Source organism: Cibotium barometz, chromosome 61, assembly GCF_041138505.1.
Source record: "Cibotium barometz isolate CiBa-2024 chromosome 61, ASM4113850v1, whole genome shotgun sequence".
Taxonomy (NCBI): Eukaryota; Viridiplantae; Streptophyta; class Polypodiopsida; order Cyatheales; family Cibotiaceae; genus Cibotium; species Cibotium barometz.
Window position 1 is genome coordinate 7776992 of NC_141106.1, and position 19151 is coordinate 7796142.

At 45.9% G+C, this 19151-nt stretch overlaps 1 protein-coding gene across 2 annotated transcripts in view; it reads right to left on the reverse strand.

The window, feature by feature from the left end:
- Nucleotides 1-17110, reverse strand: part of LOC147604515 (protein EMSY-LIKE 3-like) — a 73100-nt gene extending 55990 nt beyond the window's left edge. Inside the window, exon 1 of one of the 2 annotated variants that reach the window (XM_086794954.1) lies at nucleotides 16919-17110. In XM_086794954.1, coding sequence (XP_086651080.1) covers nucleotides 16919-16946 — 28 coding nt within the window. In that variant the 5' untranslated portion in view covers nucleotides 16947-17110. The remainder of the gene's footprint in view (nucleotides 1-16918) is intronic. The other variant, XM_086794955.1, reaches the window with a different exon arrangement.
- Nucleotides 17111-19151: the final 2041 nt, after the last annotated feature.

Genomic DNA, 19151 nt, shown 5'->3' on the forward strand with positions numbered 1-19151 from the left:
ACGTGACACTCTAAAGTATAGTCTTCGGAAGTGAAGCCTGATGTTTTAGCATTAAAAGATTTACAAATTTGCTCGCATTGCACTCATTTTTGCACAGGATTGCTCAACTGGAGCATGTGAGCGGAACTGGAGCTCATACTCTCTTATACACACCAAGATTCGAAATCGCCTTAGTACTTCTCAATTAGAGAAGTTGGTGTACTACAGAGCTAACATGAGGCTCGTGCGAAGCTACCATGCTTTGGGGTCACCGAAGCAAGTATAAATTGGACTCAAGAAGAACTTAGAAGTAGAAAATTATTTCTAGTTCAATGAATATCCAATATGCAATTTGTGGTATGTTTAAACAGGTTGATCCAACACTACTCAAATTGGTAGATGAACCCAGTCCGGAGCTTGTGGATCGGCAAGATGAGCAAGATGAGATTTTGAGAGCTTTACATAGAGAGCTTGAGAGTGTGGATCGTTGTGTGACCCGCTCACGTGCACGATCTCTCAGCATTCCTCTACGCCAGGCAGCTCCAGATCTAGGCTCTGCGAGACGAGAGAGCAGTCTCGCAGGGGAAAGCTTCCAGTTCGTCGCACCCAGCAGAGGCGTGCAAATGAGGCTGTCCAACTCATTTACACTCAGATTCCCGAGGCACATGACGAGGATGCACTGGAGCTTGTTGTTGCTGAGCCAGAGTTCGATGAAGAGGGCAATGGTATCAATGATGGAGGCATGCTCTCTTCAGAAGACTCATCATCTTCATCTGATGATGAGATTTGAGACTCTTGCATCTAGAGTCTAGACAACTGTAGTGTTTCATTGTTTTGCTTTTTGCACTTGTGGACCAGGACATGTGCTGTAGACATGATATTTGTACTCTCTTTTATCATCTATGACTTTCATGGTTCTTGCTTATATCACTATGACATGAGGTATTGTGTAACGGGCTTGGTAACTAATTTAAACTTTAAGTAATGAGGTTCACTCTTTATTTTAAGTATTTTGGTTGCTATGTCTACAAAATATTCAGGTTTCTAGGACTGTTTACAAATGGTACGTACTGTTTACGTACCTTAAAATTTGTTCCGTACATAAGTACATTCCGTACGTACTGATAGCGTGCCGTACACTACGTACCTTGGATGGAACAGATGCATAGATATTATTCAGAGTCAGAGTGGTTTTGGAGACCGGGCCAGGTTTCAGAGAAAAGGGTTGCCAGAGACGGATGGATGACAGGGGGACTTCGGGAATAGAATGGGATGATGACAGTCATCCAAGAACAGGTTGGAATCCCGTCATCAAGTTTAGCAGAGGGGGATGTCATGTGCATGAAATGCCATGGACATTCTCAGAGCTAATCGAGAAGGGGCAGCCAAGAAAAAGAGCATTAGAACCAGAAGACGGAGCACAGAGTGCTAATTAGTATGTTGGACTTTCAGCAAGGCTTGGAGGACTTGGAGGGCTCAGTCGGCTGCAAGACAGTGGAGTCGGCTATACAAGAGCAAAGGCGGCTGCAAGCGCTGCATTAATGGAGAAACCAAGCCCAGTCGGCCAACGTTTCATTTCTCCTATGGCCTATAAAAGGGCAAGTGTGCTATTCATTGTAATCATTCATTCCTTTAACATGGTTGGCTGACATGGCAGCTGACGTGTGCAGGTACGGCTGGCTGCTCAGGCTGGACTGCACATGTGCAGGTGTTGCCACATGGGCAAGCAGGCAGGCAAGCAAGAGAAAGAGAGAAGCGCCATGCAGCAAGCGCAAGAGAGGCAATGGGCCGCTAGTCGTGAAGGCACCGTGCAGCAAGCAAGAGGCGAAACGAAGCTCAAGGCTAGCTGAAGCGATGGCGGATAGGCGCACAAGCAAAGGAGAAAAGCAAGCGAAAAGCACCGGGCAGTCCAAAACAAAGATCAGCGTGGGATTTTTCGAAAATGCTGAAGCATCACATTTATATATATATATATATATATAAAGAGGAAAAAAAACTATTCGATAGTCTTTTTGGAAAAAGCTTTTGTAATAGTTTTTTTTTAGGGGAAAAGCCCCCTCAAACTTGTATAAATAAGGGGCCAAGGTTCTTGTATGCCACAACACAATTTGGGTGAAAGCTAGAAGATCTCCTCCACGTGGATCAAGGAGGCATCTTCTCGGGAATTGTACAAGGGCTACGCCGACCTCGAGTGATAAATAAATACCTGCGGGTGCGCCACGCTTTGGGGCCAATTGGTCTTTTGTGCAGGAGCACTCTAGCTCCACTTATTCTTTTTCTTCTTCTTCCAAGTTAATTATTCCAATTCATAAAGAGTTTTAAGTGTGATTAAGTGTGTTCACCGCCCGTCAAGTTTCTAAAGGCCGCAGGAGCACGGGGGCCGAGTTTTGAGTTGACCAAATCAGCTCGTCAGGGGTGCCCTCTCGCCCCGTTTCTTTTTCTCTTCTTTTCTGAGGCTATGAGCATGTATCTGACAGCAGAGGAGGTTGGTTTGAGAGGACTCCAGCTCCTAGTCCGGGGAGAGGACCTGCTCGATTCTGAGTTTGCTGATGACACGGGATTATTTTTGCATGGCCAAGAGGCCAATCTTCAGAGGGCAGAGCAGTCGCTACAAGTTTTTGGTGCAGCTTCGGGAGCATTGATCAATTGGCGCAAGACAGTGGTCTTTTGGATCAGTAGCGCTCCCACTCCGGCATGGAGCCCAGACCCGGGTTTTAGATGGATTCCTCCTGGCACAGCAGTGCGGTATTTGGGATGCCAGATTGGACTTGATTTGTCACCTGAGAAGCAGATCGCCACGCTTCTTCTAAGCATTCGGAAGAAGCTTTTGTATTGGAGTACAGCTCGGCTATCCTTGGCTGGGAGGGTGGTGGTGACAAATCAGGTGCTTTTAGCGACCATGTGGTACATCACGTCTTGCTGGATCTTCTCGAGCTCTTGCATCAGCCAGGTACAGAGGCTGATCAGGAACTTTCTTTGGTCTGGGCGGGACGGTCAGCCAGCCCGAGCTAAGGTGGCTTGGGCAGTTATTACTCTTCCGTTGGCCCAGGGGGGCTTGGGCATTATAGATCCAGTTGATCAGAGTAGAGCCTTATTGGGGAAGCTTATTGTTTGGGGGCTGCTTCCAGGCGCTGAGCCTTGGAAGGAGCTTCTTTTTCAGCGACTGCAGGGTAGGGCTCCTCCAGTAGGGGGCACTTGGGCACCAGAGATACGATGGATCTTCATAGAGATAAGGAGGACAGGCCTCAGTAGAGGATGGGAGGATAGATTTGCCTTGAGCATCCTGCGAGCTTGGGAGCTGCTGAGACCAGGGCTTTCTCAGAGACGTCCTACTTGTGATGAGGAGCGGGCCAGACTGCCGCTCATTTGAAGCCCCGCGGTACACGCTAAGCAGGGTCATATGCTGGGTTCTCGGCCTCGTCTAACCTGGGGACCATTGGCGGCAGGCCCAACACGCAGTTTTGGAGACTGGCAAGCCTTCTACAGTCTCCCAGAGGAGGTCTAGGTGGAGAGCTTGAGTCACTTCAGAGGGGGGCTGATTATGAGGGATGACATTCAGGAGGCACTCACTGAGGAGTGGTTCACGCCTTTCGAGCCAGCGGCCCCACAGTGGATGGGAGCCTTTACACAAATGGAGATCTTGATTGATGTCAGAGCTTGCACTGAGGATGGTAGATGCCTCTACTATGAGATCCAAGATGAGGGCAGCCTTCAGGCGGAGTCGCCTTTGGTTGCAGAGTGCATCTTTCAGAGGATACGGGTAGTGGCCGCCGCTTCTCGGAAGTGGCATATTGATCCAGACCCTGCAGATGTGGACTCTGATTCGCACATTTGGGCATATGCTGCGCGCCCCTTGGCCCGGCTCCAGTGGGACCCTGGCAAGTACGAGTGGCATGATCCTTATGCGTCCCCCGAGGCCACAGAGATTACCTTTTTCCAGTACACTGTTCGGTTGGGGAGGCATATTTTGACTGCGAGGAGGATGGTCTCTCCAGCCCGCAGAGCGAAGCATTGGCGGCTACAGGGACTCTCACAGGAGTTCCTGGAGGATTTTTGGGCCAGGCTCTGGGCTAGTCGACAGGCACGCAGGATCTTGACTTTTCAGTGGCTGGTTGCCCACAGGGGCTCTGCAGTTGGCACCTGGCTTGTCTACAGTGGTCTTCCGGCGGCCTGCGTCCGATGCGGCCACCCTTTGGAGACACAGAGACACTGCCTATGGGACTGTCCACCACACAGGCGCAGCAGATTTGGTTGAGGATGCTGCGCATTTTGGCCCCCCTCTTTCCAGAGGGCATGTATACGCGGGGTGCCGCTGCTTGGTCGACATCGTCAGGGCCTGCTCTGGGATACGAGTGTTAGCACTTTCATCCCCAGTTTCTGCTCTTTATGGTGCCCATTTGGTCCCCTTTTGTATGGCCCTTGCTTGTGGGCTGGCCACCCCTTTTTTTACTATTTTTCTAGGATTTTTCCCAGCCATTCTAGCATTTTTCCAGTCGGCCATGTCCAACAGCTCCAGTCGGCCTGTTTATGAGCTCCAGTCGGCCAGCACTTCCCCACTATAAATAGTGGGTGCGGGCCTCTCATTTTTCATTGAGTCTTGTACATATTTGCTCCCTCACTTATGAGACTATCACTGTCTCTTGCTTGGGACTGTTTTGGTTCAGTATATTCAGCATAGTTTGCTCCATATCTCTCTCTCTCTTGCACTCTCTGTTCAGCACATTCTAGTGCCACTCTGCTTCCGCTCTGTGCACTCTTTCATGGTATCATCGCTCCAGGTTTAGCAACCTTTCTGCTGCCCCAGATTCAGCCCTGTTTTCAGCACCTTCTCCTCTGAATGGAGCTAATGAAGCTCAGCTGAAACAGTTAGGGTTTCACATGTGGGAGACACACACAGAGAAGGGAGGGAGAGAGAGAGTTGTGGGGATAAGTCAACTCATCAAGTGTTGAGTGTGTGACTCCCCTATCACACATGTATATTGCACTAGTACACATAGTGCACTTAGTACATTAAAAGTACTAAGTGTACTATGTACTATAACTTATGGGCTTGTACACACTATAAGGGTGGGCATAATGCCTTTACCCCCCCAACCTCCCACTTAAAGGCAAAGTGCCCTTAAATGAAGGAAAAGAAAAATCAGTATGTACATGATAATATACAAGGCCATATCAAGGCTGAAACTGGCCTCATCCAATGCCCATCAAGTGTCTGCAATGAGCAAACCGCTCTGGAGGCAAACTCTTTGTCAACAGATCAGCCGGGTTGTCATCCGTATGAATCTTAACAAGCTGAATTTGCTTGTTCTCTATCACCTCTCTGATGAAGTGATACTTCACATCCACATGCTTCGTCTTTGCATGAAAGACAGGGTTCTTTGCCAACTGGATGGCACTCTGACTGTCACAATGCAACAATGGAATATCCCCTGTATAACCCAAATCAACCACTAACCGAGATAGCCATAATGCCTCCTTGCAAGCCTCTGTGGCTGCAATATACTCGGCCTCTGTAGTAGATAAGGCTGTGCACTTCTGCATCCTGGATATCCATGACACAGCACCTCCTGTGAATGTAAACACATAACCGGTAGTAGACTTCCGGTTATCTGGATGACCGGCATAATCCGAATCCGTGTAACCATGCACTAATGCATCCTGTTTGCCAAAACAAATGCACATATCCTGTGTGCCCTTCAGGTATCTCATGACACCTTTCACTGCTTCCCAATGCTTCTTGCCAGGGTTGGCCATGTATCTAGAAACCACTCCCACTGCAAATGCAATGTCCGGCCTAGTAGCAACCATGGCATACATGAGACTGCCACAAGCTGAAGCATACGGAATCTTGGCCATATCAGCCCTGTCTTTATCCGACTGTGGGCTGTCCATAGCACTGAGTTTCACATATGGAGACAAAGGAGTACTAGTCTTCTTCCCCCCATCCATATTGAATCTCTGCAAAACTTTGCCATGTATTCCTTCTGAGACAAATACAACATATGCTGATTTCTGTCCCGAAGTATCCGCATACCCAAAATGTGATTTGCATCACCCAAACCCTTCATATCAAAGTCTGATGCAGCCTATTTTTCAAGGCATCCATCTCTTTACGAGATTTTCCAGCAATCAACATATCATCAACATACAAGATGAGAATCAATAGACTGCCATCCAAAGCTTTCTTGGTGTATAAGCAGTGATCTATGTCACTTCTCCTGAAATCCTGGGATTTCATGAATGTATCAAATTTATGATACCATTCCCTTGGTGCCTGTTTGAGCCCATAAAGACTCTTTTTCAGCTTGCATACAAGCTTCTCCTTTCCACTCACTGCATAACCCTCTGGCTGTTGCATATATATCTCCTCATGGAGATCACCGTGAAGAAAAGCAGTCTTCACATCCATCTGAATCAAATCCAGATCATCATGTGCAACCAAAGCTAACACAGCTCTAAGTGTGGTCATTTTGACCACTGGAGAGAAGATCTCGTCAAAGTCCACACCATATTCCTGCTTGAAGCCCTTAGCCACTAGCCTGGCTTTGTATCTTGGCTTTAAGCCTGTAAACCCACTTGCATGGCAAAACCTTCTTGCCTGCAGGCAAATGCACCAACTTCCATGTTCCATTTTTGTGCAGAGAATCCATCTCTGACTTCATAGCACGCTCCCAAAGAGCCTCGTCTGCCCTCTGTAAAGCCTCCTTATAACATGAGGGCTCCCCACAGTCAGTGAGCATCAAGTAGTCAACCCCTGGAACAAACCTGTTTGGGGCTCTGAAGGGTCTTGTGGACCTCCGTACCCAATGACCATGATTTGCAGGTTGCTGTCCAACCTGCATATCACCTATTGGTGGATCCTGTTCCATGCCATAAGGTTGAAATATCATGCCCGGTATCTCCTCTAACTGTGGGATATCCATAGGGATATCTTCTGCCATCTCTGGCTGTCCATTTGGACCATTTTCAGCACCATTTAAGGGCTGGTTTTGCTGCTGTAATGGCTGATTTACAGCCCTTGGTTGTTGTCCATGATGTCCATCATCATCAAAGATGACTCTGCCAGGCTCCTGTTGCCTTGCAAGCTCCTTATACATGCATGTTTCATCAAAAATGACATCATTGCTGCGTATAATCTTTCTATTCACGGGATCCCAAAGTCTATACCCCATTTCACCTCTGTCACCATATCCTAGGAATATGCATTTGTGAGACTTAGGATCAAGTTTGGTGCGCATTTCCCTGCGTATGTGCACGTACGCAACGCAACCAAACACTCTCAAGTGCTTGTATGACGGAGGCTTCCCTGTCCATACTTCCTCTGGCACTTTCCCACCAAGCCTCGTGTTAGGTAACCTGTTTATAAGATGAACGGCTGTCATAACAGCTTCAGCCCAAAAACCATGAGGTAACGCAGCATGTGACAACATAGAACGGACCTTCTCCTGAATGGTCCTGTTCATCCTCTCTGCTGTCCCGTTCTGTGGAGGATCATAAGGAGTAGAGAGCTCCCTCTTGATGCCTTTAGCATCACAAAAGTCCTGAAACTATTTGGACATATACTCTCCACCATTGTTGGAACGCAAAGCCTTCAGTGTTTTGCCAGTTTGATTCTCAACAAGAGCAACAAACTTCTCAAACACTGAGAATGTATCACTCTTCAAACGAAGAGGATAAACCCACACCTTGCGTGTGGCATCGTCAATAAAAGACACAAAATATTTTGCCCCTCCCAAAGAAAGCTGAGGCATCTCACATACATCTGTATGCACAAGCTCTAGCTGAGCATCTTTCTGTCCAAGAGCTTTCTTGTGGGGGCACTGGAGTTGCCTGCCATATATACAATGCTCACAAAACTGAAAACTTGAAAACTTTAGAGAAGGCAAGTAACCCAAACGAGACAATTGCTCCATTCCCTTGACACTCATGTGTCCCAACCGGCTATGCCACATAGAGATTTCCGGCAGCTCGGTTGCATTTACATTAACATGGTGACAAACACCAGCATGCATGAAGTAAAGAGTGTCCACCTTAGAGCCTCTGGCAACAACCAGTGAGCCCTTACTAATCTTCCACTTTCCACGACCAAATGTGGTAACATAATCAGCATCATCAAGCTATCCAGTAGAAAGGAGGTTCTTCTTGATCTCAGGCACATGCCTGACATCATGGAGCATAAGCTGTGAGCCATCTGAAAACACAAGTCTCACATCACCTCTGCCAAGAATCTTGCATGCATGGTTATCACCCAAATAAACTACTCCTTCATTGCCAGCAGTATACATGACAAACAAGTCTCTGCAACCTGTGACATGAAAGGAGGCACCTGAATCAATGATCCACGAGTGCATACCATGTCCATCTCCTGCAAGTAGTGAATGGGCATCAAGTGAAGACGTGAATAGGACTTCATCCTCACTGTCACCTGCATGTGACACATTGACTTCTTCAATCTTGACTCCACTTTTGCCCTTTGGCTTTACATCTTTGGCTTCATCTTTGTCTTTGTCTTTGCCTTTTTCCTTTTCCTTTTGATCATTCTTCCATTTGTAGCATTGCTTTTTGATGTGTCCTTTCTTGCCACAATAATGGCATTCCAAGTCCTTTTTGGAGCGGGACTTGCTCCTTCCCCGTTCTTGGCTTTTACCCCTTTGTTGGGATCTCCCACGTGCATTCATTGCATTGGACTTTCCAACAGAATTGTTCTTCCTGTTCATCTCTTCTTGAAGGAGCGCACCCTCAACATCTGCATATGACAGCATAGCATTCGAATTGCTAGTGGCTGTCCTGAATGTGTCCCAACTCTCTGGCCGAGTGCATAAGAGAAAAGTGGCTTTGAACTCATCGTCCATTGCCAACTTTTGATTAATGACCTGGCTGACAATACCATTAAACTCATTTAGATGGGCTGTCATAGACGCCCCTTCCTTCATCTGAAGACCTATGAGTTTCTTCAACCAATACACTTTGCTTGAGGCACTTTGCTGGGCATACAAGTCCTGCAATCTCTGCCACATTCCCCAAGCTGTCTTCTCTTCACGAATGCTGAAAAGTAAAGAGTCTGACACAGACAACATGATAGTAGATCTTGCCAGCTCATCCATATCTTCCCACTCTTCAGCAGTAAGAGAAGCGGGCATTACACCCCTTTCTTTGATAGGCTTGTGTTGCTTCTTCTGGAGCAACACATTATAGCACTGGGTTTGCCAAATATCATAGTTATGTGAGCCTTCAAGCTTCTTAATGTGAAGCAATGAAGAGCTCTCACCTGTGGTTGCCATAGCAATATGCAACCTGTCAATGCCTAACTCCCTGCAAAATGTGCAAGCACTGCACCAAAAGCACACAAAGTGCTCACAGTTGTTCTCCCAAAGTTTATCTCCCACTGCGGAAGCACGAATGCAACTCTACTCCCACTGTATGTGATGAAATCACCAAAATCTGGTTGCTGCAGATTTAGGACAGCACCTTAAATGTGCTCTGTTGCCCTTCCAAAGTACTGTATAGCAGTACTAAGTGCTCACCAATGATGTACCAAACCTGTACCGACAAGTACAGCAGCTGAAAATGAACCTTTTCTTCACTCAAATCAATGTACAGCCATGCCAAAACTTGCACAAAGTTGTACCAAATCTGTACCAGCAAGTACAGCAGCAATAAATGCTCTCCTGGCTGTCCAAATGAGTGAAAATCAGACTTTTACAGTCACGACCACTGCATACAACAGTCCCGAACAGAAATTGGACAAAAGCCCCTTGACTGCAAGCTGATTTCTGAGGATTCAAGGCATAAAAGTCTTGCATGCTGCTTTGCCAAGCTCAACAAGCACAAAATCTTGAAAAGCCCCTTGATTTAAGCTCAATTTCTGATCATACATGGTACATTAACGCACATGAAGGCATCCAGAGTCTTCACAATGCTTCCCCCTGGCCACATATACATCAAGTACATAAAAGCCCCTTGATTTACAGGCACATTGAGTGCTTGACAGGCATCAACACATTGCCCAAAGCATCAAATGCGAGTGCTTGCATGCAAATCAATCCAATTGGCACAAAAGCCCTTTGATTTGCACATCAATTTCCTGCGATTTTGCCCAAATGTGAAATTTCTCACATCATACAGCATGTATGAATGCTTAATTGCACAATTACATCAAAAAGCCCCAAATTTCGACATCGAATTTCCTGCAAATTGATCTTGAATGTGACCAATGTCACCCAATTTTGCCAATTTTGCTCAAAATTTGAGCAATTTGGCACCTGTACCTGCTCAATTGATAATTGTACTTGCTCAATTGCAAATCCCAAAAAAAATTGAAGCATGTACCTCTTAATTTCTGATTTATTTTTTTTTGTTGCAAGAAAAGGGGGGGTTGGCTGATGCTGCTGCAGAAAAAATTGTGCTGATGAAGGACTCCTCACGCTTACCAGTTGAATGATGCTGTTGCTGCTGAAAAAGTGCGGATGCTGCAGTTCGTGCAGACCTTTGTAGTCGGGCTTGGACTGATCGCAGAGACGGGGCCCTGTTTGGGCAGGCGAAGGACCAGACGGCACTGGTAAGGACTAGTCGAAAGGCGTGGGCCTTGTTTGGGCAAGCGAGGGATCAGACGGCGCTGGTAAACACCTAGCACCCTCCTTCGCACGGCGCCCGACTCCTCAGATGCGCGCGAACCTACAGCACGGCGCCCGACTCCTCATATCAAAAAAGCAATGCTAGGTGCTATCGAGTCGGCGACGCACGGCGCCCAACTCCTCATATGCACGCGAACCTGCAGCACGGCACCCGACTCCAACCAGCTGTGCGCGCTAGTGAAGCGCCGCTGCTCTTCTTCTTCGCTCACCTGCCTAGTGGCCAGCGCTACACGCGATGGCTCTCACCGAAGCGTAGGCGTGTTCGATGGACGCCCGCCTGCTGTGCGCTGACTCAATGCTTGCTGTGCAGTGCTTTGCAGCACCTGTGCCTTGCTCACGCTGGCCAAAGTCCAGCGCTGTTTCTAAATGCTCACTCACACAGGAAACTTGCAGCGCACGTGCTCCTTGCTGAGCCTCTGCTCGTGCCAAGCTCAAGGCTCCATAGCCGAGCTTCTTCTTCGCGATGAAGACGACTCCGCACACCCGCACACACACGAACACAACCGTGGCTCTGATACCAGTTGAATGGAGCTAATGAAGCTCAGCTGAAACAGTTAGGGTTTCACATGTGGGAGACACACACAGAGAAGGGAGAGAGAGAGAGAGTTGTGGGGATAAGTCAACTCATCAAGTGTTGAGTGTGTGACTCCCCTATCACACATGTATATTGCACTAGTACACATAGTGCACTTAGTACATTAAAAGTACTAAGTGTACTATGTACTATAACTTATGGGCTTGTACACACTATAAGGGTGGGCATAATGCCTTTACCCAACATCCTCTACGTTTTCTTCCAGATCCATAGCTTTTGCTGCTGCGTTTTCTGGACAGCACTCTGCTGGTCGTTTTTTCTTCAGATTGGCTTCACTGATTCAGCCGTCTGGCTCTTGTAGATCAGCGTTTCATTGCCCACTTGGAGATTGGACTGCAGGCGGCCTGTTTTCTACAGGACAGCACTTGTTCACTACTGCGTTTTCCTCTCCAGTGGTCCTTTCCCTTTGCAGAGGGGGCTTGTGGTGTTGCAGGCTTTGGTGGCACTCTTGGTACCTGTGGAGGACACCTTTTTCTTTAGAGTTTGTGCATTTCTTGAGATTGAGCCCAAGCTCTTGTGATGGCTGCTCCCACTTCTCTTCATATGTTTGCTGAGTCTGCCAAGTTGGATGGTTCCAACTACACCCTATGGAAGGTGAAGGTGAAATCAGCCTTGCGTGGCGTGGATCTCTGGGATTGGCTCAAGGTTGGATCAAAACGTACGTACGGATCCAATCCGTACCGTACATCCGTACCGTACGGGGATCCGTACGTACGGATCGATCCGTACGCCGTTTTCTTTTTTTTTTTCTTTTTTTTGCTTTGCTTTGCTTGCCTGCAAGATAAACGTTTGCCTGCGATAAACGTTTTTTTTTTGGGTTTCGCCTGCGATAGCGTCTGGACTCCGTACGGCGCACACCTTCCGGTAAGGGCCTCTACAGTCGCACTCTCTCTCTCTCTCTCTCTCTCTCTCTCTCTCTCTCTCTCTCTCTCTCTCTCTCTCTCTCTCTCTCTCTCTCTCTCTCTCTCTCTCTCTCTCTCTCTCTCTGCTACTGTTGCCTCTTTCCCGTCGCCGCCGCCTTCCTTTCGCTTCGCCTCTTTCCCGGCGCGTTCCCCACCCACCCTTGCTCAGGCCCCCAAGGTAGCACCATAACTCTCTCTCTCTCTCTCTCTCTCTCTCTCTCTCTCTCTCATAGCCTTAGCCCACCCTCTGTGGACCGTGCATAGAGCTCTCAGCCTCTCTCTCCTTCAAGTCTCTCTCTCTCTCTCTCTCTCTCTCTCTCTCTCTCTCTCTCTCTCTCTCAGAGTTGAGCTGCCCACTAAATATTATGCATTGCATGATTGCTGAATCCTGATTGAAATTGTATGGCATTGTGCATTGAATTTGTCAGAGTAATCATGCATTGACTTGTGATTCTAATTTCTCACTTTTGAATTAGTAGGTTTTTGACCTTCTTGTGTCTCTATTTTGAAAGTTTTATATGTCAATGTGGACATGGATTGAAATTTTATGTAGGTAGCTGAAATTTCTGAGATTTTATGTATTTTTACCAATGGTACGTATTTTTACGTACCTTAAAATTTTTTTCCGTACCAAACAACGTACAGTACGTAAAGATCCGTACAGTACATAACGTTTGGAACCACCTTGGATTGGCTTGTTACACCAGCCAATGCCACCCCTCCCACCCTTGCTTCTGGTGGTGTGACTCAGGCACAGATTGATATTTGGCAGTCGAATGATCGACGTGTTTTCTCCTTCCTGAGTTGAACTGTCAGGATGCTGTTCTCTCTCATGTGCGTACAGCAGATGCTCCACATGAAGTTTGGAAGGCTTTTGCAGATCTCTATGAGATTAAGTCTCCAGGTCGGATTTTGGCGTTGGAAAAGCAACTTATGAACTTATCAGTTTCTGCGTTTCCATCTTTATCTGCTTTCATCTCGAAGATGAAAGATCTCCGGAACGAGCTTGCTGTTTGTGGCAAGGACATCTCCACAGAGGATATGGCTATTCGGCTGCTCTCCAAACTTCCAGAGAGGTTTGATGCATACTTTCAGTCTCTGGTTTCTTCTCCTCGTCCTGTTCCAGTTACTTGGGAGGAAGTTCTCCCCTCCATTATGCAGATAGAGTCTCGCTTTGAGGAGCGGACTGGCACCTCCGGTGGCCCTGATGGAACTTTGGCAGCACGAGATAAAGGGAAGTCTCAACAAAAGAAAGGTAAAGGGGGTTTTGACAAGAACTCCAAGGATTCCGATAAGGATAAAGACAACAAATCTTCAAAGAATAAGGACATTGAATGTCATTATTGTGACAAGAAGGGTCACAAGTCACCCCAATGTCACAAGAAGAAGCGTGATGAAGCAGCAAAGAACTCTTCCTCAACGGCGGTGTCTCAACCCAAGAAGGATGATGGAATTCTTCTCTTAGCAGGTACTCGGCGTATACTTGCTCTTGTGACTTCTCAGTCACGGTCTTGGATTGTTGATAGCGGTGCTACTGCTCATATGACACCCCATCGAGATTGGTTCGAGGACTTCACTGCCAGATCAGGCGAGATCACTCTCGGTGATTCTTCTTCTGTGCCAGTGCATGGTCATGGCACTATCCCCATCTTCCGTTCTGACGAGGACAAGAGGTACTTCTCTGACGTTCTGTATATTCCAGATTTGGCTTTTAACCTTTTGTCAGTGAGTGCTCTTACAGCTCAGGGTGCGGAGGTGATCTTTTCTCGTTATGAGATTACCATTCTTGATAAAGCGACTGGTAGCATCTTGGCTCAGGGAGTCCAAGATAGTGGCCTCTACAAATTGACCGCTCTGCTTTCTTCTGGTGCTTCTTCTGCTCTTTGGCATGCTCGGTTTGGCCATTTGAGCTATCAGCTTCTACAGCGAGCCTCGAAGGATGGGTTGGTTGATGGATTACCAACCATCAAGGCTCCGTCTTCTGCTTGTTCCTCTTGTTTACAGTTGGTCTTCAAAGGTCTTGCATTTGGCTTATCATCAGTCACACCGTCAATCTCTTTAAAGATAATAAAGCAAATACTATCTCAGTAAACGGGATAGGGGGCCCTTCAGTGGGTAATTCGGGACCCATACGGTGTACAGTTCTCATATCTCTTTAAAGTTTGAAGTCTTAAAGTGGATTGCTAAACTCGCGAAACTCAGGATACAAAAGACGGTGTGAGCATTTGTGTGACACGATCCTCCAATACAAATACTCCGCTGCATGTTACAACTACTTTTCCTAGTCGTGGAAAAATAAAGTTGTTGGCCGCCTTTGATAAGCTGGCTGACTGGAGATGAAAACAAGTATAAATACCCCAGCCCTTTTTCGCGTTTCAATCATCTCATATTTCACAAAGTGCTGCAGCAACTCAAGGGCCCGGACAGCCAAGGGAGAAGCTAACGCAAGGGTGCGGGTTGAAGGTCAAGGGCAGAGATTTATCTCAGTCAAAACAGGTCAAGGTTCAATCTTTTATTTTCAGATTTTACATCATTCTAATAAAGCAAATACACCATTCGTGGTGGAGGCCCTACAGAGGGTATTCGGGACCCAATATTGTGTCCTCTTCTCCCTCTCTTACTCTCTCTATTTTCTACACATCTATTTTCAGTTTTGTGCATTATTCTCGTCGTGAACGATTGCTGATTTCTCAGCATTGAAGTTAGAGATCTACCCCAAAGCTTCCGCATGTTACATTCACCTTTTAGGAACCTGCATGTTATATACTCATGGTAGTCAACCCACAAGACTATATAACTATCAACTCCATTACGCATAGTATGGACTAGATACTACGACATCCCCACTAACGTCATCAATGCCCAATAGTGGGTGTAGAACTCTATATCAAGATATGCTCTCACACACGCACTCCACACACACACATATAAGAGCATATATTCACACAAAACCCTTCGTACTGAGTTTCTGTCAAACCTTCGGAGATGATATTTCCATTGTCCTTACAATGACTACAATGCATCTGCTTTTATTCATGCACAAGATAAAACAAGGTTGCATAGAAGAGCTTTTCAACCCTGATTCAATTCTTTACATGAGCAACCCCAAGGATCAACTCTCGTTCCACCAAGCTCCTCAAAAGCTCTTCAACATCTTCCCACTATCTTCTCTTAAAACTTTTCCTAAATGACTAACCCTTGGCTTAGCAATGAGCCTCCTTATGGAGCTACTCCTTGCAAGTTGCATTTCCTAAAGTACTGAGAGACAAATTAACTACAACCAATGCAATCCTTGGACTTCATTTTAGCAGTCACAGGAAAAGGCCGTTTCAATCCCTACAATCGCGTTTCTCCGTTTCAGGACCCCATCCGTTTCTTGTTTCCCAAGTGATATTGTCACAAGAAACGGCCGTTTCCGCCCCTAAAAACTCGTTTCCCCGTTTCCATTCCTCGAACGTTTGCGTTCCCGTTTCTCGTTTCCGGTGACTATGCTACATAGAGCACTCCTTGCAAGTTGTATTTCCTAAAATACTAAGAAACAAAGATTAACTACAACCATGGATTTCATTTTGACTCTCATAGGACTACCTTGACTCAATCCTTGGACTTCATTTTGACTCTCACAAGACTACCTCAACAACTGCTCAACTTTACCAGTCTATCCAAATAACAAACATCTTAGCTTCTTATACACATCGAGGAGGTGTTTACAAAGCTTCAACCAACGGACTTGCCACATTTTCCAGGCCTATCTAGGACAATTCGGGTGTCCTTTTGGGCCCCACAACCTGAACGCCACAAAAAACCTGAACTGTTGTTACTTTTTAGCCCAGCACTCATTTTTGTAGGCTGTGTGTGCTATACACAAACTTCCTGGTGCAAACCTCAAGGGTACTGCCCCGCACACGTGCCCAATTCCAAAGAAAATTGAAAAAGTACACCTGGTCTGAGGATGGCTTCAGAAGAGGAACCTGCATCTGGACCGACCACATCATCAGGCAGCAGTAGAAGCTCGTCCACCGTAGACTAGCTCATGTGAATGTCAGAAAAGTGAAAAAAGCTATAGGCGGGAAGAGGAGAAGAAGGGGAGGGAAGGGGCAGGGGGGAGGGGGAGGGGGGGCATCTAAAGCCACTCGACAGCCAGAAGAATAATTTCTCATTGATGGCATGTTTCTCTAGTAAAGTGTAACGGGCATAGTAACAAAAGCAGGCTTAAGGTTTTCAAATTCTACGAACACAATTTGGTTGAGGGGAAAAAACCCTAAGTTGCACAGAGCTAGCCCTGGTTGTGCAGAGTTTGCGTTTAGCCTCATAACCCTAATTGCACAGGAATCGCCAAAAAGAAGACCCAAGCAATTAATCATGCAACTCAAGGCAACAGGAAAAAAACCCCTAAGTTGCGCAGAGCTAACCCTGGTTGTGCAGAGTTTGCGTTTACCCTGATAAACCTAGTTTTGCAGAGATTGCATTTAGCCCGATAAACCTAAGTGTACAGAAATCGCCAAAAAGAAGACCCAATACCCAAATCGCGCAGGGATTGCCTAAAAGACGATTCATGCAGGGATTGCATTTAAAAAATGACCAAACACCCTAGTTGTGTAGGAATTTCCCCCAAAAAAAAAAACCCAAACCCGAGGGACTCAGAGTTAGAGCTTGGCTAGAAGGTCAAGTTTTCTCAAAAAGGCGCCATCGCCGGAGCTCGCAGAGCTTGAATTGACCTACAGAACAACTTGATTTCTGTTTTCTAATTTTTCTTTTTGCGTTTTGTTTACTCTCTTTTTCTGCAAAAGGAGGGGGTGGGCGTGTACCGCTGGTGTCGGATCGCTCATACTCCATGGTTGCGTAGCCGAGATCAAGCAGGAGGGGAGCGCATAGCAAGGTGCGTCTGTGTCGTCCTCTCCTTTTCTACTTGCTCTTTAGTAAATGTCTTTTAGTCGTGCCGAGAGAGGGACTTTGCAAATTGCAGCCATTTGATTCGTTTCCTAAACCCACCTTTTTATAAGGCTTCCACTAAGGTCCATGCTTCTAAAGAGCTTTGAGGAGTTACAAAAATCCAAAACGTCCACACACCCCTAAAAGAATCGTCCCCGAGTAATCCACACTAGTGGCAAAGGTCAACCAGGTCTACCAGCCTACATGACAATGTTCACCACGCGCACACACAGGTGAAGGTCTCCATTTGTGAACAGTGCGAAGGTCTCCATTTGCAAACAGTGTGAAGGTTTACACTCTTGATTGCAACTCTCCTTATGCAACATGTGAAGCCAAACATCACGGAATCAGATTTCCTGTCATGACACTACTCAATCGATGAAATGCACGTGTTTATGCTTCAAGAATTCTAGTTCTAGAAGATGTGCACTTCAACAATGAAAGATGTGCATTCCTCTCAATACCTAGACAAATGCAGGTCTAGGACTTGAGCCCAAGATCTCAACCCTCTGAGGCTTGTTTTGAATTCACCACCATGCACTAGACCCATTAGAGCCTAGCAAAGGAAGAGGGTAAATCCCCCCACTTGTGATTGTTCCTTCATTGTGGCCTTTAGTTCCACTACTCTAAGTGCCAAAAGGATTGCATGAATTCATTTGCAAGCTATAATGGAAACGCAAAAGGTAGTCACTAAGAAAGAAAGGTGGAAAACAATAAGTGCAAAAAATATTCTCTACAAAACCAATGCTACAAATTATTACAGCATGCAATATTTGTTGGATATGCAATACTCTTTGTCACACAATGGTGCAAAATTAAATAAATAGGGTCCAAAAACAATTCATACCTCCCCACTTTTACATTGATTATTAATTCTTGCAAGGTGACCTTTCACAAAGGGACTCACATGAGGGTGCACGCACTTGTTATACTACATATGGCACCATATTCAAGAATATGGATAAATTTGATCTTTTATTACATCTGGAAAGGCCCAAAAAAAAAGAGGAAATTGTAGGACACGATAGGTTCATTAGGTATGTATTTCTTAACTAACAAGATAAGGAGCCAATGTAAGAAGAATTTTCACCACCAATAAGTCCTCTTTGCCCACCACAAGATTCCATTGTTGTTGATGAGGATGCCCCACTAGCCAAGACACCTCCTTCCTAGGTGGCCCCCAAATCATGCTTGCTAGAATTTGCAGTAGCTATGTAAGTTAATAAATGGTAGTCCATGACTAAGATCCTAGGTTTCCAAAAGTGCCACTTTTGCTAGAATTTGCAGTAGCTATGCAAGGCTATGCAAGTTAATAAATGGCAGTCCATGACTAAGATCCTAGGTTTCCAAAAGTGCCCACTTTAGTGATAAAGCATAAAAGCATGAAGACTTAGATAAGGTTGTTGTAGCATCTCACCCCCCAAGTAAACAGGTGGATGATGATGGAGAAACCATGATTTATAGGTTACCATACAAATAGACATATGCACTTGCAGTTGAGATCTAGAGCATTCCCTTCCAAAAACAATTCATACCTCCCCACTTTTACATTGATTATTAATTCTTGCAAGGTGACCTTTCACAAAGGGACTCACATGAGGGTGCACGCACTTGTTATACTACATATGGCACCATATTCAAGAATATGGATAAATTTGATCTTTTATTACATCTGGAGAGGCCCCAAAAAAAAAAGAGGAAATTGTAGGACACTATAGGTTCATTAGGTTTGTATTTCTTAACTAACAAGATAAGGAGCCAATGTAAGAAGAATTTTCACCACCTCCTCTCTGCCCACCACAAGATTCCATTGTTGATGAGGATGCCCCACTAGCCAAGACACCTCCTTCCTAGGTGGCCCCCAAATCATGCTTGCTAGAATTTACAGTAGCTATGCAAGGCTATGCAAGTTAATAAATGGCAGTCCATGACTAAGATCCTAGGTTTCCAAAAGTGCCCACTTTAGTGATAAAGCATAAAAGCATGAAGACTTAGATAAGGTAGTTGTAGCATCTCACCCCCCAAGTAAACAGGTGGATGATGATGGAGAAACCATGATTTATATAGGTTACCATACAAATAGACATATGCACTTGCAATTGAGATGTA